Raw genomic sequence first — 27,149 nt, 5'->3', positions numbered from 1 at the left:
CTCATGGCTTGTTTTTCTGTCACAAAGAGAATATTTTATAAGAGTTTAAAGTAGATGAAAATTCCCTGAGTCTTTTTATGAATTTATTGTGAACATTCACAAATCGCAAATTACAGAAAAATAACTCTTAAATTTGAAGAGAACGTTTAAGCCTTTTCAAGATTTTTTTTTTTTATCCCACGCTCAATGTCTCCGATCCTTCTTGCATAAGTGTGGTCTCAATATTGAATATGCATCATTTCTAAAATACTGATTATTTTTTTTTATTAGAAGGATGAAAAATTGTCCAAAAAAATACAGTTTTCCTGGTTCCCTGAAAACTTGACTATTAGCAGTATGACCTCTTTTAAAAATTAACAGAATTAATAAAGTGACCTAGTAAATTAAAACAATTAGAAACATGTATTTGAATAGCATTACAAGGATTAAGCAATATTCAGGAAAAAGAGAAGATGAATGGAAGTAAAATATATATTCTTGAAAGAATATATTGAAGAATCGAAGTATTTTCATGCAAGATCGGGATCAAAAATAACATCAAATTACGTCTCAGATGTCATATTTTACGATTTTCCAAGGGAGCCTTGGAAAAGCCTTTGGGGATCTCTGCGATGAAACATGGAAATTTTGAATCTATAATCAAATCCACCCCCTAAACAGACAGGTGCTAAAAGAGAAAATCTGAAAACAAGTTCTCAATTTGCAAAGTTGCTTTCTCGTCACTTCGTCAGATTTTACTTACTCAATGAGAGACTATTGGACATTCGTTCATTCCGAGAAAGGAATAATAAAATAGATAATATGTAGCAGTAAAGGCTGAAACATCAGTCAAGAGAGGGTCATGCCAGAGAAAAGTGAGCCTCAGCAGAAAATACTTTTTATCTTTTCTCTCTGCTATAGATACAGTCCTACTGGTAAAAAATTTGAAAAATCATTCAACACTGCGCTGCCCTGGAAGTAATTATCACACAATTTCTTGAGTGCCTGAGTCTGATAAAAAATATAAGAGATATTATTGAATAAGTTGAAATTTCAATTTTGTTGTTCTCTCTATCACAAAATTAAACCAAACTTCAGTGTAATCCCCTAGGCCCAAACAGTTGTATGAAACCTTTCCATATTGGGCAAAAGCTTTGTTCAAATATTTTTTTTTTTTTTTAAATTTTTTTAAGCTTGACCTATAATTGGTCAATAGAAGTTTTTGTTTACTACTAAAGTATCCAAAATCTTGATCAGAACTTCAGGAAATACTCACAATTCATATCTGACACAAAATTGTTCCTCCCCCCCCCCCCCCTGGTCACACAAGTCTTTTGCTACTAAAATGGGCAATATTACACTTAACTAAAAAGTATAATGGGTTAAGCCTAAAGTCTAAAGTACACCATGACACCCCATACTCTTGGCGTCATCATACTAAAATCACAGATTTTTATCGCTGCTGGAGGAACAGACTCTTCAAAGTACATACTAAAAGAGGGGGGGGGGGGAGAGGTAAGAGGGGTACTTTGAAGTTCCCCCTGTCACATCACTCTCATTTGAATTTTCTTCCACCAGACAATTTACTTTTTGATCTTTAATGAGAGTAATTAATCATTGAAAATTTCGGGAAATTTCCGTCGTTACGTCGTCCTGTCGAAAAAATTCGTTATATTATTCATAGTGTTAAGTTTCAACCGTTCTCCCTATGTAACAGGGCCGGATTAAGGGGGTGGCTACATGGGCCGTGGCCCATGGCGGCAAATCTAGGGGGTGGCAAATTTTGCAATTTTTTTGAATGTAGGTACCTATAAAAAAAATCGGATTCAGAAAAAAAAATTATCAATGAGAAAAGGGGACAAAATCTCTCTTTCCTGAGGATAGAGTAATTTCTAATTTTGTCGTTTTTCGGTGAAAAGAGCCAGCATCTTTAACTCGTCGAGTTAAGAGAGGAACTAAACACGCAATTTGGCCTGGAGCTTAGCGCAGAGAGGAATGATGACGAGGACTTGAGATGAAAAGGACAAGCCCTCGGCTCGGTGGTCGGCTTGTGACAAATATTAGCGCCTACAAAACTGCATGAATACTTCACCCATTGCGCCAAACACAAAGCGGTCAGGAGCGGTTGGCGTGAAACGCACAGCGCCTACAAGACTGCAGGAATACTTCACGCATTGCGCCAAACACAGTGCGATCAGCGCGGCGCAGCGGCGGAAGTTAAAATTATTATACACCATTTAAGTATGTTTCTGCTTTCATAATTTTTTGGTTCATTCCTTATAAATGGAGAAGCAAAGTTCCGTGAAATTTTGCAAGTAGTGTTGACAGGGCTTTCGCAAAAAATGTACTCAACACGAGTAGGTAAAGGCGTCTTATCCACCCATCCCCCTCCGGCACGTTCACTTGAGGGTTTTTATCGACGTTTCAAAACGAATGAGAAGGAGGCGGCAAAATACAGGCGGCCCATGGACGGCAAGTAGGTACCTAAATCCGGCCATGCAATGTAATGAAATTGCGATTTTTCAATTAGTAAATTGCAATATTCTCATGTATGTACATCATTTTGACTTCATTTTGCAATTGGGAACTATAATTTCTGACTCAATTTAGAAACAGCACATGTGCCATAAGTTTCCCTAAACAGGTACCTAGGTGCTACGAGCCTGAAATTTTAGTTCCCAATCACAAAACGTGGTCCATTTGGTCAATAAGTAAATTCCGATTTCAAACGATCAGCAAAATGAGTTCCATGTGTTAGGAAACTAGTCGCAATTTGCGATGCAATGAGAATTGAGGGGCTCGTAGCACAAGGCGCATAAATGCAGTTTTCGTCAATTCAAGAAATACATGTTAGAAGTTCCGAAATTACATGGATCCTAGAAGGAAGAAAGTTCAGGCAAACTGACTTTTTGATACTTAAAAATAGGAATTCGGGAGCGAATTTTTCACACAACACGTATCAAGACTAGTTTTACTTAAAATCATCAATATCTCAATGTTTTTAAAAACTGCACTTAAGTGCCTTGTCCTCTAAGCCCCTCAATTGGACTACATTTTGCAATTCGGAACTACAATTTCTTGCTCAGTTTAGAAACAACGTAAGTACCATTAATTTCCCTATGCACATAAGTGTTTTCACGGATGGGCCAGAGATTACACTGCCGTGCTATGGAAGAACGCCGTAAATCCATCACGACTTTCCCTCGTTTTTGGAACTAAACACTTTCCCATGCACCTCAAATCCGGTTAAGTTTTTGATAGTATTTACAAAAGAATTCGGTAAAAATATTGTCCCTAGGTACACGAGTTTTTCTGCTATGATACGTTGTTTCCAAAAAATTTAAAATGGCGTTTACGGCGTTTTTGCGTTGCACGGCAGTATAGTGCCTCATCGCGTAATGTAATCCATCCAATTGGAACTTATTTCAATTTTTTTGCGATTCATCTCATCTCCACATACAAGAGGCGCCCCTTCAATCAGTAGATACGCAACATACACGACACTCCGATGCCGCAGCAATAATTCTACCATGGAATAATTGCAATCGATTGCTATCTGTGCCTAGCACTCATCCCTTCAATGGGGGGGGGGGGGGGATGGGGGATCCCAAACACCACCCCCCTCCCCACAAGTTCCGCCGATGACATAAACGTATCAAACTTTAAAGATCGCGGATTTTCCGGGCCGAGTTCCGGCCGTCGGTTCCGGCGCATCGACGAGAGAAAAAGCGGAGCTTTCTCGCGGAGCTAGCTCGGAGCCACCCGGAGCCGGACGACCCGCGGATTAGCTCCGAGACAGGAGCCGCGTCCGGTTTTAATTCAGCTGAACAGAGAACCTCAGTATCAGGATAGCAGAAGAAGCCCGCAGATTCGAATTCCGACGAGAAACCGCGCTGGAAAAGAGCGGGAGCGCTCGGTTCCGCCCGACGCCGCTAGAGCGCAGCACCGTCACCAAAACATATGACTATCCGTCGAACTTTTTATCAGCTGAGCAGTTGGTGTACAAGTGTGTCCCGGAGCTTTTGATCCTGTGAGCGAATGAGGTTAAATGTGCGAAACTCGGATTGGATTTTCCCGTCTCGGTGTGGTTTGATTTTCGTTTTCGTCGCAATGTGTTTGAATCCGCGGGAGTGTCGTGAGTTGCCTTCAGTTCTGTGATTTTGCGTTTCTGTTTCGAGGACAAGAAAATCTCCGGAGTCACGATGACCAAATTAACAGAGGAGATGGTTTTCGCCAGGACTCGCCAGTCCTCCTTGGATGCGATCGTGAAATTCAATTGCTGGTTTGTATTTGAGCTTTTCCATTTTCCACCCGTTACGATTGAAAATCTATCTCGACTTCCTTTCGAGTGGACTCTGAAGAAAGTGACCTAAAGTCGAAGCGACAGTCGAATGAATCCAGGCTTTGCACTGTTCTACTTGTCACTACCACTGTCTGAGCTAATTTAGAATATCCTCATTCAGTAAATATTCTCTTCACTTCGAAGGTTTCAAACAAATTAGCACATAATTGATTTGTCAGGGTATTACTATGTTGTTCTCCTAAAAACATCTATATTAACCTTATCTTTCCGTCAGTAGGAACACACAACCACGCAATACTAGCCGGTGGTGTGTTTTGTTAAAAGCCTTTATCTTTGCAGGAAGTATGGTCATAATTAGTGATTGGTGTCATGCGCCAAGTGTAATGAGATCCCTGATTCATTACGTAATTTTTAGGTAGTTAAAAGAGTTGAAGTTTTTCTCGGCAATGGATATTATGTTCAGTAAAACTTTGTCTAAGTTATTGATAAGACTTAGATTTGAATTACACATGCATTATTTTCTGTGGATAATATGTACCTGATAGCAGATGCAATGGAAGTCATGCAATGGCTTCCTCTTAATAGGACTGTGTAGATGTGACAGTGGTAAATTATTTGTGGCAGTTACAGGCAGTCAATCAAAGCATGTCTTGAGTACTGTCGTGCTGAGGAAAATCCCTGTATGAACATTCAAGAGTTGCTAAATACCCTCTCATGAAATGTTTTTTTTTTTATAGAGAGATACGAATATTTCCTCCTGAGTTTTTTAGGTAGCGTGGATTTTGTCACATTCAAAATTGTTGGAAAAATTCAATGAAAAATACCTATTCCAAACTTTCCTTGTAAATTCATATTTTACCAAGGGAAATTCTGTAATGTCTGAAGGCTCCTATAGCGTTCTTCTTTAGCATGGCAGAGTAGCACACTGCCATGCCAAGGAAAAACATGGTATAAACCTCCAGATGCTGCAAAATTTCCTCTCAGGATAGTACCTATTTTTAAAGTAATTTCTGAATATTTTTCCTTGAAATTTTTAGACATTTCTGGCAAAATTCTCCAAAAAAACAAAAGAAAAACACCTGCTAATTTTCCGGAGCATTCGTGATCCGTCAGAGGATTTGGCAACATCTGAAGGCTTATATGGTGTTCTTCCTTGACATACACAACATGACTGTCGATGGAAAAAAGGGCTCCAGTTCTAGGTGGAAAATTTTCCAGAAAATAACTTTTTTGAAGTTGTGTTGAAAAACAGATTTTGCGTTCGTAATGAAATGAACTCTCCTGTTTTCTGTGAGTTGCGAATGGTTTAGTCTATTTGCAAACAACACAGAGGGTGAAGTTGCAATTTATTTTTTAAAATTAAAACATGAACATCTTTGAATGAAGGTAAGTAAGTAACAGCAGTTTTTCCCTGAACAGCATATTTCTCAACTGCAAACTACAAACTGCTGTGACTCTGTATTGACTTGACATTCATTGACATTGTTTTCATCAAGTTAAAAACTTCAGTAGGGGGGTGGTAGTAGAATCTCAAATTTGAGTTTTTTTTAGCACGAAGGTCTCCTATTTTCCATCAATAGACATATTTCATACTACGTAATTAGTAAGTATTCAGCTGTCTCTTCTTGAATTAAGTAATAAGCATCTTTTGAATAAAAGTTGTTCTCTTATTTCATGCTGAAATATTTTTACATCTCATAGGATGTACTTACCTGTGAAATCTCTGTGAAGAAAAAAAATTGGTCTTTCAATAATCCATTGATTATTTTTGTATTTTTCAGGGGAGCCGATCTCTCAGATGTTAGCGTGTGTAGAAAATTCAGAAACTGTCAAGTTTTGTCACTGAGGTAAGAAATGTTTATCTTGCTTTTTTCCTTTGAAATTTTACTGACGTTCTCTGCACTGAAAAAAATAGTACAGGGCTCCTGCACTTTCTTTGCCACAGCTACAGAAGTTTTCATTATGAAGACAGAGTACTCTATACTCACGACCGAAGTTCTGTTCTCACAACAGAAAAGTTCTTAAAGTATAACAGAGAAGGTGCAGGAGCCCTATGAATTGAAGGTTCCGTCATCAGCACGGACTATTTTTTTGCAATTGACATCTCCTGAAGTGAACATCGATGAATTTCATTCAATCAGAATGTGAAAGATTTCTATTACTCCAGACAGAGAAAGCGAGAACCTTGGTTCCAGGTACTACCCGCCAGTATCCCCATGAAAGCTTAATAACATGCACCAAAAATAAGTTCAAATCATTGATATCATTGTCATCAATCAGTTTTTTACTTCTATTTTTGCCCCTTTTTCCCCCTTCAAACAGGGCGGTTTTACTTAGGACCAAATAATACAATTTTTCTCAATGCTCACGGATGTCATTTCTTGCTAATTGTAAGGGATGGAAAGTTGGGAGGAAGCAGTTTTCCCCCACGTGGATGGGGGCAGGGGCTCAAAAAGTGCCAATTGGCTGAATGTTGCATGCGATCCAAGGGTTTTTCCTCGCTCACCTCTGAAAGATTTCCTCACTTTCCCAAACTTTTCAAGATGTGTAAACCTTTTTCTTTACTTTCGTTCTTTTTTCTTGTGTGTCACGTTTCACGCGACCACCAAGCTACATTGGCAATTGCCAAATGTAACTGACCAATTCAATTTTTACGTGAGAATGTTTGTGCGGATTTTTTTTTTGAAAATTTCAAGAATTTTGCTTCCTACCTATTATGCAGAAAATTCACCAAAATTTGCAAAAACATTTGCACAGCCGCTTTCATGTATAAATTAAATTGTCCAGTTAAATTTGGCATTAGCTAATGTGGCTTGGTTCCTTTCTGCTTAACGCGGTTCAAATAACACAAGAACACAAATATTTATTCTATTTTATCAACTGTCAACACAGCTGAAGCTGACCATTGGCGGCTACAGCGAATTGGCAACATTGTTTTTCTCCATTTAAACCTATGGAAATGTATCGATTCTTGGAGGGGCCAGGTGCTCCGACAAGAATCGATATTTTAACATAGGTTTACACGGAGGGGGTCCAATGTTGCCAAATTGCTGGATCCGCCTCTGAAGCTGACCGCACACACTGGAACGTGTCAATAAGAGAAGCCGGACTGGAAACTTTGAAAGCTTATATTTTCGAAAATATGAAACACAAAATTCAAGAGCGTCGGTTTTTACGTGAAATTGCCGCTCAGAAACACCTTCCGAAATTGAATTTGTGACGAATTCAACATAAATATTTTGAAAGTTTAGCCAAAAATTTCATGTCCGATCTCTTCTATCAGTCCGGTTCATTGTGCGACAGTTTGTTTTTTTTTGAGGGGGGGGGGGGGGGAGTAAGGTCCAGCCGATCGGCGAACAAAAAGACGGGGGGCAATTGTAGGTCACTTTCTATGACAGAGCCCGCGCGCGCGACGAGAGAAACGCCCGGAGCCGTCTTGAGATCAGTTCTGCCGTGCTAAGGAAAAACGCCGTATGAACCCTCAGGCGTTGCCAAATTTCCACCCCCAAAACACGAAATCCCTGGTAAACTTATAAATATTTTTCCTCCAATTTTTCAGATAATCTTGTTTTCAATTTCACCTCTTAGTTCCTGAGAATTTCAAGGAAAAATATTCATAACTTTTCTCGAAAATTAACATTTTATTCAGAGAAATTTGGCAACTCTTGAATGTTCATACGGCGTGCTCCCTTAGCACGGCAGAGTAGCTCGGCGTGCTTGCGATGAATCGATTGATCTGTCATTTAAACCCACGGAAAAAGATCGATTATTAGGGCGTCCGCAACGAACAACATAATAATCGATTCTTCACCATAGCTTCAAATGGGAAAATATCGATAATCGATTTTACTGTTGGGATCGACTCGGGCTCGGGCAGGAGCATCGATTGATCTTCCATTCAAACCTATAAAAAGGATCGATTATCCGGGCGTTCGCAACGAGCACGATAGTAATCGATTCTTTACCATAGCTTCAAACGGGTAAATATCGAGCATCCATCATTCTTTGCGTACATTCCGATCAGTAGCGTGGCGTGCATTGCGATATATCGATTGATCTGCCATTCAAACCCACGGATAAAGAGCGATTATCCGGGCGTGCGTAACGAACACCATAGTAATCGATTCTTCACCATAGCTTCAAACGGGTAAATATCGATGATCCATCATTCTTTGCGTACATTCCGATCAGTAGCGTGGCGTGCATTGCGATATATCGATTGATCCGCCATTCAAACCTACGAAAAGGATCGATTATCCGAGCCTTCGGAACGAACACGATAATAATCGGTTCCTTACCCTAGCTTCAAACGGGTAAATATCGATGATCCATCATTCTTTGCGTACATTCCGATCAGTAGCGTGGCGTGCATTGCGATATATCGATTGATCTGCCATTCAAACCTACACTGGGAAAAAAACACATTGGATCTAGAGTCCAGACTCTTGAAAACATTGGCAAAGAAAAAATACTCTTGATTCAGTCAGATTTAAGCTCAAATCAAGAACCAAGCCTCTTAATTTGAGTGGATTTCCTTTTGATTTAACCTTAAATCTGCTTGAATCTAGCTTAAATCAAGAACCAAGCCTCTTAATTTGAGCGGATTTCCTTTTGATTTAAGCTTAAATCTGATTGAATAAAGAGTCCTTTTTCTTGTCAATGTTTTCAAGAGTCTGGACTCAAGATCCAATGTGTTTTTTTCCCAGTGTACGAAAAGGATCGCTCATCCGGGCGTTCGCAACGAACACGATAATAATCGATTCTTTACCATAGCTTCATATGGGGAAATATCGATAGTCGATTATTGGTGTTGAGATCGACTTGGGTTCGGGCCGGGGCATCCAGACTGAAAATGGAGCCGCGCTGGCTGGCCCGTCATCGTGGCTGGCCCACTGACTGGAATCGGAATCAGGATCAGCCGCCGCCACAATCAGAAAACCCGTCCGATTAACGATCATCGCCTCCAGCCGCGAGCGATCAGAAAGTTTCGCGCGCACGAGGCCAGGAGTGTCAAACAGAAACCTGGGTACATAATGGAGATGTCGCATGTTTGAGGAATTTGCGATTTGACTATTAATTCTTACGTAAAAGTTCGCGAGAAACACGACGGTGCCACTGGTTTTCTCTGAAATTAACTCCCAAGCTCAAAAAAAGCTCTCAAGTTGAGGCCAAAATGGAGGGGATATCCCACGCTATCCTGAGTGTCCACCTCTACATCAAAACGAACTATCCATGCAAAGATAGGGAGCAAATACATTAGCAGTGATGCCGTGTTTTCAGTTTTAGAGTCCCCAAATAGAGTGGCAGCCCTGTCAATGTAATTGCTCCCTATCTTTGCATGGAGAGTTCGTCTTGATGCAGAGGTGGACTCTCAGGATAGCGTGGGATATCCCCGGTCATTTTGGCCTCAACTTGAGAGCTTTTTTTGAGCTTGGGAGTTGATTTCAGAGAAAACCAGTGGCACCATCGTGTTTCTCGCGAACTTTTACATAGGAACTAACAGTCAAATAGAAAATTCCTCACACATGCAACATCTCCGTACAGGAGTCGCAAAAAATTGGCAACCTTGCTTTTAAGCCATTCGAAACACGAATCAATCCCTCGAACGATCGACTAATTTCGAACTTTCGGTTTAAGACCGCAGGAATTCTTATGTGTACTCATTGTGCGCCGGTTCACCAGATCAAGTTTTTACTTCGGTACACCCGAGAGTCGTCTAATGATAATACCAGCTCCTCATTCGGTAAAGTTTCTAAAGCTCATCGAGAAAGCTGCCAGCTGAAATGAATTAATAATTTTAAGCTTCAGCGCCTCTGAATGGGCTCTGTGATTCATCGCAGCGATGGAGTCAGGACCAGCTTTATATATATTTCTAGGAATTTTCCCATCTTTCTCAGAACGATGGAAACGAATTTATGTTTGACTCTCCGCAGGAAAAGGGATCTGATCGTCTAAAAGTTCTAAATTGAGATATTGCTGCCTGGGTATGCTTGAAGTTCACGTAGAACGCAATTCACGCGACAAAAATCACTAAAATTAGCTCATAACACATATATTAACGTTTTTAGTTTACATTGTTTAAAGAAATACCCCGCTCATAGGAAAGACAACAGTCCACTTGAATCAAATCGCGCACTACAACGATCTTGGCAAGCTTTGGTTTGGGGAAAATTTCAGTAATTTTCGTTGCGCGGATCATGTGGTACGTGAAATTTTGGTCATGAAATATGTACCAGACTACTTAAATGGACCACTAGACAAGGTACGAATTTCAGCATTCTGATACATGTTTCTGAACCAAAATTTCACGCAAAACACAATGCGCACAACGAAAATTACCGAAATCAACTCCTTACAAAGATAATTAATGATTCTTGGTGCGTGAATTCAAACCACCCGCTCGTGAAAACTCAATGATCTACGTGATTCACATCGCTCGCTAAACGTTAAAATGACAGTATTTGCGATATAAAAATCTGGGAACCTCAATCTTGACGCTTTGGCTCAGCTTTAGCAAATTGCTTATATAGTTTGAACAACACACGATGGGAAATGAACATTGCTCGTTTGAGAAGCTTGCTGAAACCGTTGTGGTGCTCGATTTGACTCACGTAGAGCTTTAAGTTTCTTGTGAGCGGGCAGTTCAAATTCTTAGTAGGTCGACGAAGAAAATGGCGAACTCGAACAATAGCGACTAATAATCGCTGCCTCCGCAAGTAAAGGAGTCCGAGCGCCGTGTTTCCGAAGTCCGGACATGCGCACCCCTCTGCATAATTAACGAAATTTTGTCGAATTTTCATACGTGAATCGAGTATGAAATTCATAATTAGGCGGGAAGTTGGCAGCATCGCCGGGCGTTGTGCCCGCGCTCCAGCTTCGCACGAGGTGGATATCAATTATCACGGTGAAAACACAAATCGTGGGAAATGGGACCGTTACTATAAAAGCGCGTGGTCTTAATCTCGAACGTAAACTGTGCATTGTGCATACTTCTTGTAGGAATCATCGGACTATGTAAGCCGGTGCATCTGCTTTTAGTTGAATACTCAGAAAACGATTTCTCAAAAAGAGAGAAATGCGACAAAAACCTCAAATAAAATGAAATGCTGACCTCCCTCCCCCCCCCCCCCCTTAAAAAAAACTCAAATAGACAGAAATGCTAAAAAAAACTCAAATGGAGAGAAATGCTAAAAAAACTCAAATAGAGAGAAATGCTACGAAAGAAGAAGGAGAAGAAGAAGAAAAATAAAAATCATTCACTGGAAAAAAAACACATTGGATCTTGAGTCCAGACTCTTGAAAACATTGACAAGAAAAAATACTCTTGATTCAATCAGATTTAAGCTTAAATCAAAAGAAAATCCGCTCAAATTAAGGGGCTTGGTCTTGATTTAAGCTTTAATCTGATTGAATCAAGAGTATTTTTTTGGCTTTTTTTTTAGAGTCTGGACTCTAGATCCAATGTGTTCTTTTTTTTTCCCAGTGCAAGGTATAGGTATACACTATACACTTCAGCAGGCGCAGTGTAGGCAATTTGCGCATCGGAGTGTATGTGCCACGGCGTGTAGCGTTTGAAGTATCTCTCGGTTGTCGAAGGCGCTACATATGGTGCGCGCGGGCGAGCCTCCTCATACTTTTATTGCTCGCGATAATTATTATTCCGATTACATAAAAAAGGTATTATTCATTTTCATGTTAGGCTTTTGTTGGGCAAGACAGCCGTAAGTGCTATAGCTTCTGCATCCTTTCGTGGTTGCGTTCTGGACGAACATCAAACACATTTTCGGGTTAGAAATTGGCAGAAGACAGTTGTTGACAAAACAACTATAATCTTTCAGCATTCCTGAGCCTGATCTCCCAAATATCGTAAGACAAATGAATCGTTGCCGCAGAGATTATGTGACAACGGAAAATATCTTTCTCACAGAAGAATTACCTCGCAGCAAGAATACATTTGTTTCTATGTTCACCAAAAACGCACGCGTATGTTATTTAGAATTTAACAATTTTTTTTTTTCAGTCTTTTTTTTTGAAACACTGAAACCCTTTTTATGGCTCGACCGAGCGATCGTGTCCTCAAAATGGACCGTCGCCGGAACGGATAGCACACATTCCTTCGTTCCCCTCACGAAAGAACGTAACATTTCAGAGTTTCCAAATCTCCCTTTGCAAATCGCATTTTTGCTAGGAGAATCGCAGGCATTTTTAATTGAAAATTTCATGGATTTCTCTTCTAATTTCAATAAAAAAAACAGCAAATTTTCTGTGACAAATTCCACGGGAGCAATCTTGTAAAAATTGATTTGTTGGAGCCAATTTTGCAACCTTGGAATGGATTTACGTTCCTTCGTCCGAATCAGACGATTCTCGAGGGACAGTTAATTATTGTTCTATCCCCGCGTTCAAGTCTCCGAGTCGAGGTCTCCGATTCGACGGATCGATCGTTGAATCGGTATCGAAATAGATCGTATTCAATCGTAGTTCGATGTATCGTTATGTTCAAAACAATAGAACATAATCTCAAACAAAAATTTCCAGAATTTAAGTCGGAAAAGCTGAAAATGATAAAATTCCAAACATTTTCTCTATGCATTGCCATACTTGCAGATTTCTCAATTTTGGCTTTTGAGGCTATGTTTACGTGATGAACCAATCGATATTGATGCGATCCAACCTGTTTGATGTATCGGATACGATCTAATCTGTGAACTCATTCGATAGAAAGCATCGTGAAGATAGGGCTGTATCGATCCGGGTCGTTCGATAATCGATCTGCTGGTCGCTGGAGAGACAAGCGGCTGATCCCGGCCGGAATGGAGACGCACGGTGCCGTGCAAAGGAAAAACGCCGTATGAACCTTCGATTGTTGCCAAATTTACTCTCAGAAAATACTTATTTTTGTGTAAACTTTTGAATATTTCTCATTTGAATTTTTAGACACTTCAGATCAAATTACGGCCGAAATTCTCCGAAAATTTGGATGAGAAATCCATGTACATTTTCTCGAAGATTCGTGATTTTTCGTAAGCAGAGTGTCTACAAGTCCGGAATTTCCGGAAAGTCCGGAAATAGTACCGATTTTTTTAGGGGGGGGGGGGGGTCCGGAAACACTGAAAAAGTGCGGAAATTCCGCAAAAAGTCCGGAATTTTCTTTCATTTTTTGGTCATTTTTGTCTCAATTTGAGCGAGAAATTCAAATGTTTGAAAGTTTTCGAATTTCGTCGAATGGAGGTATCGAAAAAGTAGTGAATTTTTCTATTAAGGAGGTATTGAATTTTTTTGGGAATATATTAAAAAATTACTGTGAAAGCACTGATTTTTGGCCCAGCTTTTTGAGTATGCACAATTTAACACTTTTAGACAAAATTTTTGTCTTTTAAAAGCTTAATTTAACTATTAAGTTTAATACTTAACTACTAATACTACAAATTATAAAGTACATACTATCTCTAATGCATTGAGAAGCTAATAAGGCACAATTAATTCAAATTAAAAATGTCTTTTTGTTTTAATTGTTGGATTTTGGCGACCGGACTCGGTCAAAGGCCAAGAACCTCCGATCACGTCCTAAGAGCGTAGAGAGGCACGATGATTAATATTATGAGAATTTTGAGAACCCCTGGATTCCAAGCTCATGGGGCTTGCGACGTTTTAATCGGCGGAGGCATCGGTCCCATTCCAAGAGCGCGAGCGCTTCAGGGTTGGGGTGCCGATGCAACCTGCTCTCATATGCGGTGTACATCTTGGTGATGTAGTCCTCCACAGAATCAATGTCGAGGTCTGCCCGGATATCGACATTCCTCTCGTACCAACGAGCTTTAGCTATGCTTCTCAGGATTTTCATTTGTATTACTTCTATCTTATCTAAATTTGTTTTGGCTGCACAACCCCACAATTGGCAGCCATAGCTCCAAACAGGCCTCAACATTGACTTGTAGAGGAGTAACTTGATATTTAAAGGTAACCGTGACTTTCGTCCGACGAGCCACTGCATATTAGAGAACTTTAAACGTAGCTGGGCTACTTTCTTTTTAATATGGGTGCCCCACCTGAGCCTGGAATCCAGGTGAAGTCCGAGATATTTGGCAGTTGTGTCATGTGGAATTATATCGTTCCCTAGGGAAAGTGGAATGTGTTTATAAGGGCGATTTGTAAAGATTACTTCTACCGATTTTGTGGCATTTAACTTTGTTTTATCTCTCAAAGTCCACTTGTTGATTTTATTCAAGTGTTGTTGAGTTGTATGACGTGCCTCTCTATAGCTCTTAGACGAAGCCAACACGAGAGTATCATCGGCGTAAACTCCCAACTTACCCCTCCTCCCGGACTGTGGGATATCCGCTGTAAAGAGAGAGTAAAGAAGGGGGGACAAGCAAGAACCCTGAGGAACTCCTGCTCTAATGGGTCTGAAACCAGAGGTTGAGTTTTCGTAACGAACTCGAAATTGTCTCCCTGTGAGAAAAGAAGACAGGAGCTCCACATGGTTACAAGGGAGCATTGAGAAAAGCTTTCCAATGAGACGCTCGTGCCAGACACGATCGAACGCTTGTGCAACATCAAGAAAAACCGCCACACAATATTCCCCCTTTTCAAGGGCGTCCTCAATGAATTTTGTGATGCGATGTAATTGATCAACTGTCGAATGCTGAGCTCGAAAGCCAAATTGTGCATCGATAATTAAATTATTTTGTTTGACTATTTCATTGAGACGTTTTATGTACAACTTTTCAAACAGTTTTCCCAGAACTGGCAACAAAGAAATTGGCCGGTACGATGCAGATTCTGCAGGCGGTTTATCTGGTTTGAGCAGAGTGATAATTTCTGCCATTTTCCATTGTGTGGGAATGTATTTAAATCGTAGAACAGCATTAAAGATACCGACCAATTTCATTATTGCCTTATTTGGGAGATTTTTTAGAATAAGACCTTCATTTTTTGGTCATTTTTGTCTCAATTTCCGTGAGAAAAAATGTTTGAATTTTTCGAATTTCGTCGAATGGAGGTACTGAAAAAGCACTGAATTTTTCTATTAAGGAGGTATTGAATTTCTTGGGAATATATTGAAAAATTACTGTAAAAGTACTGATTTTTGGCCCACCTGCGGGTTGATTATTGAAATTGATAGACAAAGCTACAGACAAAGATGACAAAAGGGATTTGGAGGGATCCTATTGGTGGAGAGCGGGTGGTTGCAATGGACAAAGGACGTGGGTGATAGACTAACTAACGGCAACCCACGAGAGATCCATAATTATGTCCATCATTTTCTCCCTTAGTCTATAAGAGCCACCCGTTTCCACCTATAGGATCGCTTCTTACTCTCTATGTCTTCTTTGTCTATCGCTTCGTTTATCAATTTCAATAATCAGTCCGCTGTTTGAGTAGACACCCTGCGGACTGATTATTGAAATTGATGGACAAAGCTATAGACAAAGAAGACAGGGAGTACGGAGCGATCCTATTGGTTGAAACGGGTGGTTCCTATAGACAAAGGGAGAAAATGATAGACTAACAGTCGGATCTCTCGTGGGTTGCCGTTAGTTAGTCTATTACCTACCTCCTGTGTCCATTGCGACCACCCGCTTCCACCAATAGGATCTCTCCATATCTCTTTTGTCTCACGGAAAAAAAACTTCGTGCGTGGGACCCGAGGTTTAGGTCATATGGATCTCTGAAGTTTTCGGATCGAGCATCTGAGCACTTAAGGTCTAGCTGCCGAAGTTCAGGTCAGACATCTGAAACTTCAGTTCTTACATCCGAAGTACTTCGGTTTTCACATCCGAAAAACTTCGGTTCTCACATCTGAAGTACTCCAGATGTAAGAACTGAAGTACTTGAGATGTAAGATCTGAAGTTTCAGATGTCTGACCTGAACTTCGGCAGCTAGACCTTAAGTGTTCAGATGCTCAATCCGAAAACTTCAGAGATCCATATGACCTAAACTTCGGGTCCCACACACGAAGTTTTTTCCTCCGTGCTCATTTGTCTATAGCTTTGTCTATCAATTTCAATAATCGGCCCGCTGGCAAGACGTTTGGCAACGTCTGAAGGCTCATACGGCGTTTTTTCCTCAGGACGGGAGCACGGTGCCCGGGCTCCCGGGATGGTATCACGTCTGACGTCTGACGTCTGACGTCGTCGTCATACTTTCACAGTCTTCGTCCTCGTCCACTCGCGACTCGCCAGCCGCGGCCGGGGAAAACTCTTGCTTCCATTGTCACATTGTGAGCCCCGATTTCGCGATTCATTCCCTGATATGGAGCCAGCATCATCCGCCAGTGGAAAATTATCACCAGTTGCCACCTTGGTCCCGCCAGAGTTTTTTAAAGGAAGAGCGTTGCCAATTGAACCGACTTGTTTCCAAATCACGTGGGCGCCAAAATTGCGAATACGAGGAGAACTAGAAAAACGGTTTTATTCGCTTTTTTGACAATCTTCGAATTCCAAAAAAATACGTGTTCTTTTAGAGGGCTATTTTGCAATCAGACATGATTGATTATACCAGAGAAAACGAAGAAAAAACAATTCCTCTACCACCAAATTGAAAAATGTCGCTTACGTGATTTCGGAAATAATCGGTTCAGTTGAACCCTTTCAACGGGCTGATTATTGTATATAATTGATAGACGAAGCGATAGACAAAGCAGACATAAGGAAAATGAAACGGTGGTCGCGGTAATCGCAATTAATGGACGAAGGAGGTTATAATAGTCCATGTTATTAACATCAACCCCCGAGGGACCCCGTAGTTAGCCCATCATTTCCCCCCCTTAGTTTATAATAATTACCTCTCTCAACCAATCAGATCGCGATATTGGCCCTTTATCATTTTGTCTATCGATTTATAGAATTTGTCCACAGTATAGATTAACAACCGTTTTCAGCAATTTCCACTCGTGTCCACTCGTTCCACAAGTTGTGTATAAGGAGAGTGTTACCAATTGAACCATTTCAGCGGGCTGTTTATTGAAATTGATAGACAAAGCGATAGGCAAAGAATGCATTTTTCATTGAATGTTTCAGATATTTTAGATCAAATCACGAACAAAATTGTCCGAAAATTTGAAAGGAAAATACGCATAATTTCTTCCCGAAAATATTTGATTTTTTCCCCAAGAAAATCTGGCACCGTCTGAAGGCTCATACGGCTATTCTCTTCAGCACGGCAGCGTAGAACTACTATGAATACACCACGTGTACTATGAATACTATTTACTTGACTTCGGTATCGTGTTAGAGGTAACGACACCCAACAGCCATTACGCCTGAACCGCTGTGCACAATAAAAGAGTACGAAGTCGCCGAACAGTTCGGAGCTTTCGTTTGCGAGGAGAGATTCGGAGAGCCAAGTTTCGGCCAATTAAGCTGCCACGCGGTAATTAAAGCGCCGCTTTTCAGCCGAGTAACGACTGTAAACCGGGAGCGCAGGAGCGACCGACAACCAACAAGCTGCATCGATGACCAACAACCGTTTCATTATCTTCGCGTGGACCGGCCTCGAATTTCTCTTCAGATTCGTATCGCCCGGGAATGGAACGGGGAAGCCAGGAGGTGACTTCCGCTTGGTTTCTGTCAAATACGCCGAGAAATGCGGCTCGCGGTATTTACGCTCGTTACACGAAGGTGATGGTGGTAATCTCTTATGTCATTTGCGTCGGTTAAAAAGTCCCAAAACTAGGTTGTCTTCAGAAGGCCGAAAATGGAACCATGGCAATGCAGGGTGTCCAGCATCAGGAAAAACCGGAAAATATCAGGAATTTTAGCCGATCAGGAAAAAATCAGGAAAATCGGAAAAATCGGACGTTTTATCAGGAATTTTTCTTACACGAATCTCCTCAGTGGAGAAGTCTTACTGCTTTCTACCTACCGTGTCAGGAGTCGTCACACAGCAAAATTCATCCTAATTTAATGAAAACGAGACGTATGAAAAAGCCGTAACTGCACAAAAAATGACATAGTTTTTTTCAAGACAGCCGTAGATGCATGAGAGCCAATGAAAACAGTGATTTCAAGAGGAATGCCGCCCTCATCTGCCGATTTCTAACCTGAAAATGTATTTGTTGTGTGTCCAACACGCTACCACAAAAGCACGCAGAAAATAGCACTCACGGCTGTCTTGCCAAATACTAACCTATAACATGAAACTGAATTTTACCTTTTTCATGTACTTTAAAATAAAATCTGTCGAGTTTTAATCCCCCCAATGATTTCTAAGAGTCTATGGAATGATTGGTTGCGATTTGACAAAGAACGGAGGCTTCTTTTAATAAAGTGTTCCACTCGGAAGCTTCTAGGCCCATTTTCTCAAAACTTAATTTTTGCACTTACGGCTCTTTTCGCTATTACGGCAGTTTTATTTTTCGATGGGTTCGTGTCGATCGAATCGACACAGGCTTCTCCACTTCAACCGATTCATGTTGATCGAATCACTCTCCGCGAGGGAGCAACATGTACCCATTATATCCTCTCGTTTAGGCTCGAGCGAATGTCTATGATTCCGAGGGGCGGCTCGCGCGAGTAGCTAGCGCGAGTGGCTCGAATGCTCCAGTTTGACGGATCCATTCCACGGCTCCATCTCGCGGCGAGAACCCGTTGTCCGCAAGTGCAGCGTGCGTGCGAGTAAGGCACGTCGTGACGTCATCGGTGCCGTCGTCCGTTGGAGCGAGCAAGACGCGAACGCGGGCTAATTGGATCCACGAGCGAAAGGAATGGCATGGCCGCGTAGCCATTGCCCAGATGCCCATTCCGAGCCGAAGAAGTGGAGACTTCCTTCCACGGAGCGGGATACTGCCCGAGTTCCTGATTCCTCGCCGGTGGAACGTGCTCCAGGGGATCCTTCCTCTATGGTAGGCCCAACCGACGGCGAAAGCTACATGCCGTTTTCTATACTAAAATAATGGGCCACTAAACTTTGTGCTCTTTATTTAACAGGGTGCACTGGGAAAAAAAAAAAAAAAAAAAAAAAAAAAAAAAAAAAAAAAAAAAAAAAAAAAAAAAAAAACACATTGGATCTAGATCACAATTTTTTTTTAGGTAAGCTTACCAGCCTGTCTCAGTAAAATTACCAATAATTGGTAGAAAAAGTGAGATGGTAAAGGTACCAACGGACCTTGGTAAAAACGCAGTGAATTTTTTCTCAGTGCATGCCTACGGGAGCAGTAAGACGAAATAGAGCACCCACACTGGAAAAAAAAACACATTGGATCTAGAGTCCAGACTCTTGAAAACATTTACAAGAAAAAATACTCTTGATTCAAGCAGATTTAAGCTTAAATCAAAAGGAAATCCGCTCAAATTAAGAGGCTTGGTTCTTGATTTAAGCTTAAATCTGATTGAATCGAGAGTATTTTTTCTTGTCGATGTTTTTAAGAGTCTGGACTCTAGATCCAATGTGTTTTTTTCCCCAGTGAGGGTGTCTAGCATCAGGAAAAACCGGAAAATATCAGGAAAGTAAACCGATCAGGAAAAAATCAGGAAAATCGGAAAAATCGGACGGGTTATCAGGAATTTCCTTACGCGAATCTCCTCAGCGGAGAAAGTCTTACTGCTTTTTGCCTACCGTGTCAGGAGTCGTCGCGCCGTCTTTTATTTCTGCACTGGAAAAAAAACACATTGGACCTAGAATCCAGACTCTTGAAAACATTGACAAGAAAGAGGACTATTGATTCAATCAGATTTAGGCTTAAATCAAAAGGAAATCCGCTCAAATTAAGAGGCTTGGTTCTTGATTTAAGCTAGATTCTGATTGAATCAAGAGTACTTTTTCTTGTCGATGTTTTTAAGAGTCTGGACCCTATAAGGGGATGCAATGTGTTTTTTCCCCAATGCAGCTCAGCTGGTACCTACATTATAGTTTCTTGAATGAGCATTGTAGACTTCACCAGTTCAATTTGGTATAGGAATAAGCTGGAATTCACAACATCAAAAGAGTCATATTATCACGAATTTAATTTCGCCAGGGGCTTTCCAGTTGTTACGGGCGTTACGCCCATCATTTGTAGCTATAAATGTAACTAAAACGAGCTTTCTTTAAGGCATGCTTTGACTCGGTCATCCAAATATAGCCATTGATGATGGGCGTAACTCCTCGAAGACTTTTGGATTGGCAAATATAAAATTCATAAAAAGTATGACACCTGGCTGTTGTGATCTCAAATTATTCCAACCGGTTCATAGTTCATCCGTATACTCAATCATGTCAGCATTCATCGAACCTCCCCAAATATTCTCTCGTAATCATATTCTTTCCAGTTGAAAGATGTAGATCGTTACAAATCAGGTTGTCATCGTCAGGGAATGCCGGGAAAATCGGACAATGTTAGAGAATTTTAAAAAGCCAGGAGAAACCTGAAAATGTCAGGGAAAAATCGTCAAATCACCTTCACTTGTTTTTTCGAGTGGGTTTGACGTTTCGAACAACACATTTTGCTGGAAAACTATGTCCAACTATGTCTTAATAACGATTTGGTATTTGTTCAATTTTCAGGAAATTTCATCAAAATGTGTCAGAAAAATTTTAGGGAATTTTATAAAGTCAGGGAAAACCTTGAAATGTCAGGGAAAAATCGTCAAATCACCTTCACTTGTTTTCTCGAGTGGGTTTGACGTTTCGAACGACAAATTTTTCCTGAAAACTCTTTCTAATTATGTCTTCTTAACGATTAGACATTTGTTCAATTGTCAGGGTATTTCATTAAAATGTGTCAGGGAAATCAAGGAAATGTCAGGGAATTTAATTTCCCAAATTCTGTGGCAACCCTGCATAAATGCGTCTAATTTTAAACGCATTCATTGGATTTGGTGTCCAAACTCTTCATAACATTGACAAAAAAAATACTCTTGATTCCATCCGAATTTTCCTTCACTGGAAAGAAAACACATTGGATCTAGAGTCCAGACTCTTGAAAACATTGACAAGAAAAAATACTCTTGATTCAATCAGATTTAAGCTTAAATCAAAAGGAAATCCGCTCAAATTAAGAGGCTCGGTTCTTGATTTAAGCTTAAATCTGATTGAATCAAGAGTATTTTTTCTTGTCGATGTTTTTAAGAGTCTGGACTCTAGATACAATGTGTTTTTTTTCCAGTGTTGAATCCAAGAGCCGAGCTTCTTGATTTAGGCGGATTTCCGTTTGATTCAAGAGTTTTTTTCTTGTCAATATTTTCAAGAGTCTAGACTCTAGATTCAAGCGATTTTTTCCCCCAGTGTTTTATTTTTCAAAGATCCAAGGTGGAATCCGGAGCTACGGATCCCGAAAGACTCAACGTCCTATGCAATGGACAAAAATAGTGAGCGAGGTTAAAGAGGCGCGAAAAATCGGCATGAAATCAGCGCTCGAGCTGGCCGCCGCGCATGCGCAGTCGGGCGTTTCGCGTTGAGCGGCCGCAATAATGGAGGCAGCGCAGTTATCTACGTGACCAGGCGCATCGCCCACGGTGGAAAAATATGCACTTTTAACGGCGGAAACCCGCCATTTTGGACCGCGATTCGGCCGTCGGAATTCTTGCACTGAAAAAAAAACACATTGGATCTAGAGTCTAGACTCTTAAAAACATCGACAAGAAAAAATACTCTTGATTCAATCAGATTTAAGCTTAAATCAAGAAGCAAGCCTCTTAATTTGAGCGGATTTCCTTTTGATTTAAGCAAAAATATGATTGACTCAAGAGTCCTTTTTATTGTCAATGTTTTTAAGAGTCTGGACTCTAGATCCGATGTGTTTTTTTTTTTCCAGTGAAGAATGAAAATTCCTTCGTCACTGGCGCTTTACAATTCCCACTCATTCTAACGGCCATTGACTGACGAGCACACCCCTCTTTTTTCACCTGTCTCCGGCTTCGTTTGGCAGAAATACGTCCATTTTTGCACAGGAAAAAAATCATGCAGAAACCAGCACTTATTGTCTTGCCCAACAACAGCCTAACATGAAAATGAATAATACCTTTTCTATGTAATCGGAATAATAATTATCGCGAGCAATAAAAGTATAAAGAGGCTCGCTCGCGCGCACCATATGTAGCGCCTTCGACATCCAAGAGATACTTCAAACGCTACACCGTCGCACATACACTCCGATGCGCAAATTGCCTACACTGCGCCTGCTGGAGCGTATACCATGCACTGGAAAAAACACATTGGATCTAGAGTCCAGACTCTTGAAAACATCGACAAGATAATAAAGTACTCTTGATTCAATCAGAATCTAGCTTAAATAAAGAGCCAAGCCTCTTAATTTAAGTGGATTTCGTTTTGATTCAAGCAAAAATCCGATTGAAATAAGAGTATTTTTTCTTGTCAGCGTTTTCAAGAGTCTGGACTCTAGATCCAACGTATTTTTTTTTTTTTCTTCTGTGTATATTTCCGAAAATGTGAAACAAAAAAGTTCAAGAGTGGTTCCATTGGGTTTTTCGTGATATTCTCCTTTAGGACCACTCCTTGAAATTGAATTTGTGACTATATAAACATCAAAATTTGAAGTTTTAGCCTTAAAATTTCACGTCCGATCTCCTCTATTAGATTGTTTCACCGTGCGACGATGACACAAGGACGAAAATTCCATCATCGCCGCTGACGTCACTGGCGCTTTACAATTCCCACTCATTCTAACGGCCATTGGCTGACGAGCACACCCCTCCTTTCTCACCTGTCTCCGGGTTCCATGGGCAGAAATCCGTCCATTTTTAAGCTCGGAACTCAGGATTCGTGCCGTATGCGTGGCGCTCATCGCGAGTCTGTAGGCGTCCAGCGAGGTCGGGTCCGCCGTCCGTCCGCTCGTCCGCTCGTCCGGGCCTCGCGTCCAGCAGAAGAGACCGTTCCACGGCGCGATGCTGGTGCCAGTGCTGGTGTTGTGGTTGCGCCTGGAGATCTGTAAAAAGGAGAAAAACGACGAAGCGCGGCCCACGAGGTATCCTACGCGACGGGCGACGCGGTCGCGAGTCGCGATTGCGGTCCCCAGCGCCAGATTCGATCACCCACTCTGTCAGAGGAGCGCCCGAGTCTACGTTGCCAAAATGGGTCTCATGCCTACTAAAGTACCTATATTAAGAGAGTATGGCCACTGGGCCCTAGAGTCCCTTTATACTGAGAGTCAAGACAATTCGGCTCATGGATGTCACTAGAGTCCCTTTATACTGAGAGTCAAGACAATTTGAATCCATTTCTGATTGGTTCCCGTATTTTAGGCCTCCACAGTGTCACAAACGAGAATAAAGATTACATTTTCACCAATTGCAAAGATTATAATCTGGAATGGACCAGGGAATTATGGGTTCGGCAAGGAACAAACGGAATGAGAGGAGGAACGGAGAAAGGCATTTGAGAATGGGCCGATCAAAGATTACAAAAAACGTTCAATTTCTGTAATCTTTATTCCCGTTTATGACATCCATGAGCCGAATTGTCTTGACTCTCAGTATAAAGGGACTCCAGATGTCACAAACGGGAATAAAGATTACAGAAATTGAACGTTTTTTGTAATCTTTGATCGGCCCATTCTCAAATGCCTTTCTCCGTTCCTCCTCTCATTCCGTTTGTTCCTTGCCGAACCCGTAATTCCCTGGTCCATTCCAGATTATAATCTTTGCAATTGGTGAAAATGTAATCTTTATTCCCGTTTGTGACACTGTGGAGGCCTAAAATACGGGAACCAATCAGAAATGGATTCAAATTGTCTTGACTCTCAGTATAAAGGGACTCTACTGGGCCCTATGGAGAGGCTTAGGACCCAAAAATGGCGGTGCTTTGTTTTGGTTTTTGAGGATGGGAGGGGGGTCATTGCCAACTTTTGACGGTTATCACCAACCGCACTTGCTGCCAACCTTACTGCATCTAAGATAATTGCACTCGAAAATTGCACACGATTAGCCTTAAAAATATGTAAAGAAGTCGCAATAGTGCATTTGGGTAAATTTCTCGTTACGATAAGCAAAGAAAACTACATTTTGAGTCATTTTGCATTACATTAACTTATGGCGTCCACCATTTTTGGGTCCTAAGGGCTCCATTCAGCTTAAGATGGCTGAGCCAATCATAGGTGGTAACACAAGTTGCCATACTCTTTCAGTATAGGTACTCGAGGTCTCATGCCTACGGGAGCAGTAAGACGAAATAGAGTACCCATACTGGAAAAAAAACACATTGGATCTAGAGTCCAGACTCTTGAAAATATTGACAAGAAAAAATACTCTTGACTCAATCAGATTTAAGCTAAAATCAAAAGGAAATCCGCTCAAATCAAGAGGCTTGGTTCTTGATTTAAGAAAAAATCCGGTTGAATCAAGAGTATTTTTTCTTGTCGATGTTTTTAAGAGTCTGGACTCTAGATCCAATGTGTTTTTTGAGCCTTCATCTTTTAGGCGCCATGACCGATTTTTTAGGCGCATTTGGCGCGCTGACGCCTGTGAGTTTCGAACACTGGTTCATACAGAAAAAGTGCATTTCTGTACGAGCCATGGTTAGAACATACTTTTATGTGTCTCGAGGTTCATCCCAGCGTGCACTCTCTTCGCTATCACGGTAGTTTAGTCAAAAGTTGCAAAACCGATGGATCGACGTTAATTTAACCGCGATGAAGTGACGGAGTTAGTTAAGCGATGAAATCGGCTCCGTTCTGGAGCTGAGTCCGCGGTTAATCGGCAAACCGAGCGAGCGCAAACAAACCGATCCTTTCTCAAACACAAACCGCGCATTTCACATCGAACCACGACATATGCCATTTGCGGCACGACACACCACCGCAATTGCGGGACCTCTGATCCTCGACTACGTCACACGCTTCGTTTTTCCATCGTCTCGATTCTGGCCATGAAATAAGGAAGTTGCGCTTGTTAGACCCGCGGGTCGATTTTTGAAATTGATGGACGAAGCTATAGGCAAAGACAGGGCCGGATTAAGGGGGTGGCCACATGGGCCGCAGCCCATGGCGGCAAATTTAGGGGCGGCAAATTTTGCAATTTTTTTAAATGTAGGTATAAAAAAAATCGGATTCCGAAAAAAAATGATCAATGAGAAAAGGGGGCAAAATCTCTCTTTCCTAAGAGTATAGTAATTTCTAATTTTGTCGTTTTTCGGTAATACAAGAGACAGCATCTTTAATTAGTCGAGTTAAGAGAGGAACTAAACATGCAATTTGGCCTGGAGCTCAGCGCAGAGAGGAATGATGACGAGGACTTGAGATGAAAAGGACAAGCCCTCGGCACGGTGGTCGACATGTAACACATATTAGCGCCTACAAGACTGCATGAATACTTCACTCATTTCGTCAAACACAGTGCGGCCAGCAGCGGTTGGCTTGAAACGCATAGCGCCTACAAGACTGATGGAATACTTCACGCATTGCGCCAAACACAGTGCGATCAGCCCGGCGCGCAGCGGTGGAAGTTAAACTAATTAAACCACATCTATGTTTGTTCTTTCATAATTTTTTGGTTCATTTCTTATAAATGGAGGACCTTGTCCATTTAGAGATGTGTTTACGGAACTTAACTTTCGCGCAAAGTTCCGTGAAATTTTGCCAGTTGTGTTGACAGGACTTCCGCAAAAAGTGTAGCAAAAAAGACTGAGGGGATCTGGAGGGATCCAGAGTACCTATATAGAGAGAGTAAGGACACGTCGAAAGATGGAGCTCTTAGGGCCCAAAAAAGACAGCCAACATTTGAAAACGAAAAATGTCACTGCCAATCTTCAGGTTTCAATATCAAACCAAAATGGCCAAGAATGTTCGTAAATAAGCGCTCGTCCGCTTTAATGGGTAAATTTACGCCAAAACTAAGTCGAATTCGTACTTTAGCAAACACGGATCGTGAGAATAGTGATAATAAATCACTCCGGATAATTTGAATTCATAAATCTATGCCCCTTGGCTGCCCCTTTGGGCCCTAAGAGCTCCATGACCTAACCTCGAAGTTGCCGATAAGTCCGTACTCTCCCCATATAGGTATTCCACTTTTGGGCCCTACGATCTCCATACTTCGACCAGTTTATACTCTCCCCAAATAGGTAATCAAGTGCACATACACTGGAAAAAAAGTCACTGGCTTTATAGACATACCGTCCGTTCCGGGCTCAGAGGGCGAAAGTTCCGAAGACTAGAGCCGGAATTTTCGGTCTCTGAGCCCGGAACGCGGACGGTATGTCTAAAGCCCATATAAGTACGGCTTCCACGGCCGGAGTTTCCTTTTTAGTGTAACAGACTTTTATAAGCATTTGGCGTAATGACTAAAGTTCCACGAACTTCAAGTCTACACCGGGAAAAAAAAAACACATTGGATCTCGAGTCCAGACTCTTGAAAACATTGACAAGAAAAAATACTCTTGATTCAATCGGATTTTTGCTTGAATCAAAACGAAAGCCGCTTAATTTAAGAAGCTTGGTTCTTGATTTAAACTAGATTCTGATTGAATCAAGAGTACTTTTTCTTGTCGATGTTTTTAAGAGTCTGGACTCTAGATCCAATGTGTTTTTTTTTTTTTCAGTGTACCTTCTTCGGATACAAATACTATTTTGAGTCCTGTGATAATTCCCGTTCACGTAAGCACCTGCGTGGGTCGCAGCGTCTCGGGGGACGATCGGACTGATGGGCTGATTTGTTTGTCGCACGGTGACGGGTCTAATAATATCCACAGACCGATATGGTAGTCGTGACGTCACATCTGATATACACTCAATTACACGCATTTCAATTGCGCGTTTGTTTTTCATTTGTGGGCTCCTCTCCTACCGCGCGTCGCATCTCGTCCAATAACTGCCCCCGCTCCCGGAGCCTGACTCATGAGTCACGGTGGCACTTCGAATCCGATGTTGCCGATTTTCCCTCGAAAATTTACGAAAGTTTTAAGAATTTGTCACCGTGGTTACAGGTGGAAATG

General features: G+C 41.3%; 1 protein-coding gene across 1 annotated transcript in view; it reads left to right on the top strand.

Annotated features, from left to right (window-relative positions):
* Nucleotides 1-3,950: 3,950 nt before the first annotated feature.
* Nucleotides 3,951-27,149, top strand: part of LOC109040220 (uncharacterized) — an 83,134-nt gene continuing 59,935 nt past the window's right edge. The window contains exons 1-2 of the mRNA XM_019056048.2: nucleotides 3,951-4,261; nucleotides 6,064-6,129. Of these exons, the coding sequence (XP_018911593.1) occupies nucleotides 4,182-4,261; nucleotides 6,064-6,129 (146 nt within the window). The 5' untranslated portion in view covers nucleotides 3,951-4,181. The remainder of the gene's footprint in view (nucleotides 4,262-6,063; nucleotides 6,130-27,149) is intronic.

The sequence above is a fragment of the Bemisia tabaci genome, chromosome 9, assembly GCF_918797505.1.
Source record: "Bemisia tabaci chromosome 9, PGI_BMITA_v3".
NCBI classification, from domain to species: Eukaryota; Metazoa; Arthropoda; class Insecta; order Hemiptera; family Aleyrodidae; genus Bemisia; species Bemisia tabaci.
The sequence above is the reverse complement of the archived record's forward strand: the minus strand, read 5'-3'. Positions and strand labels throughout refer to the sequence as shown.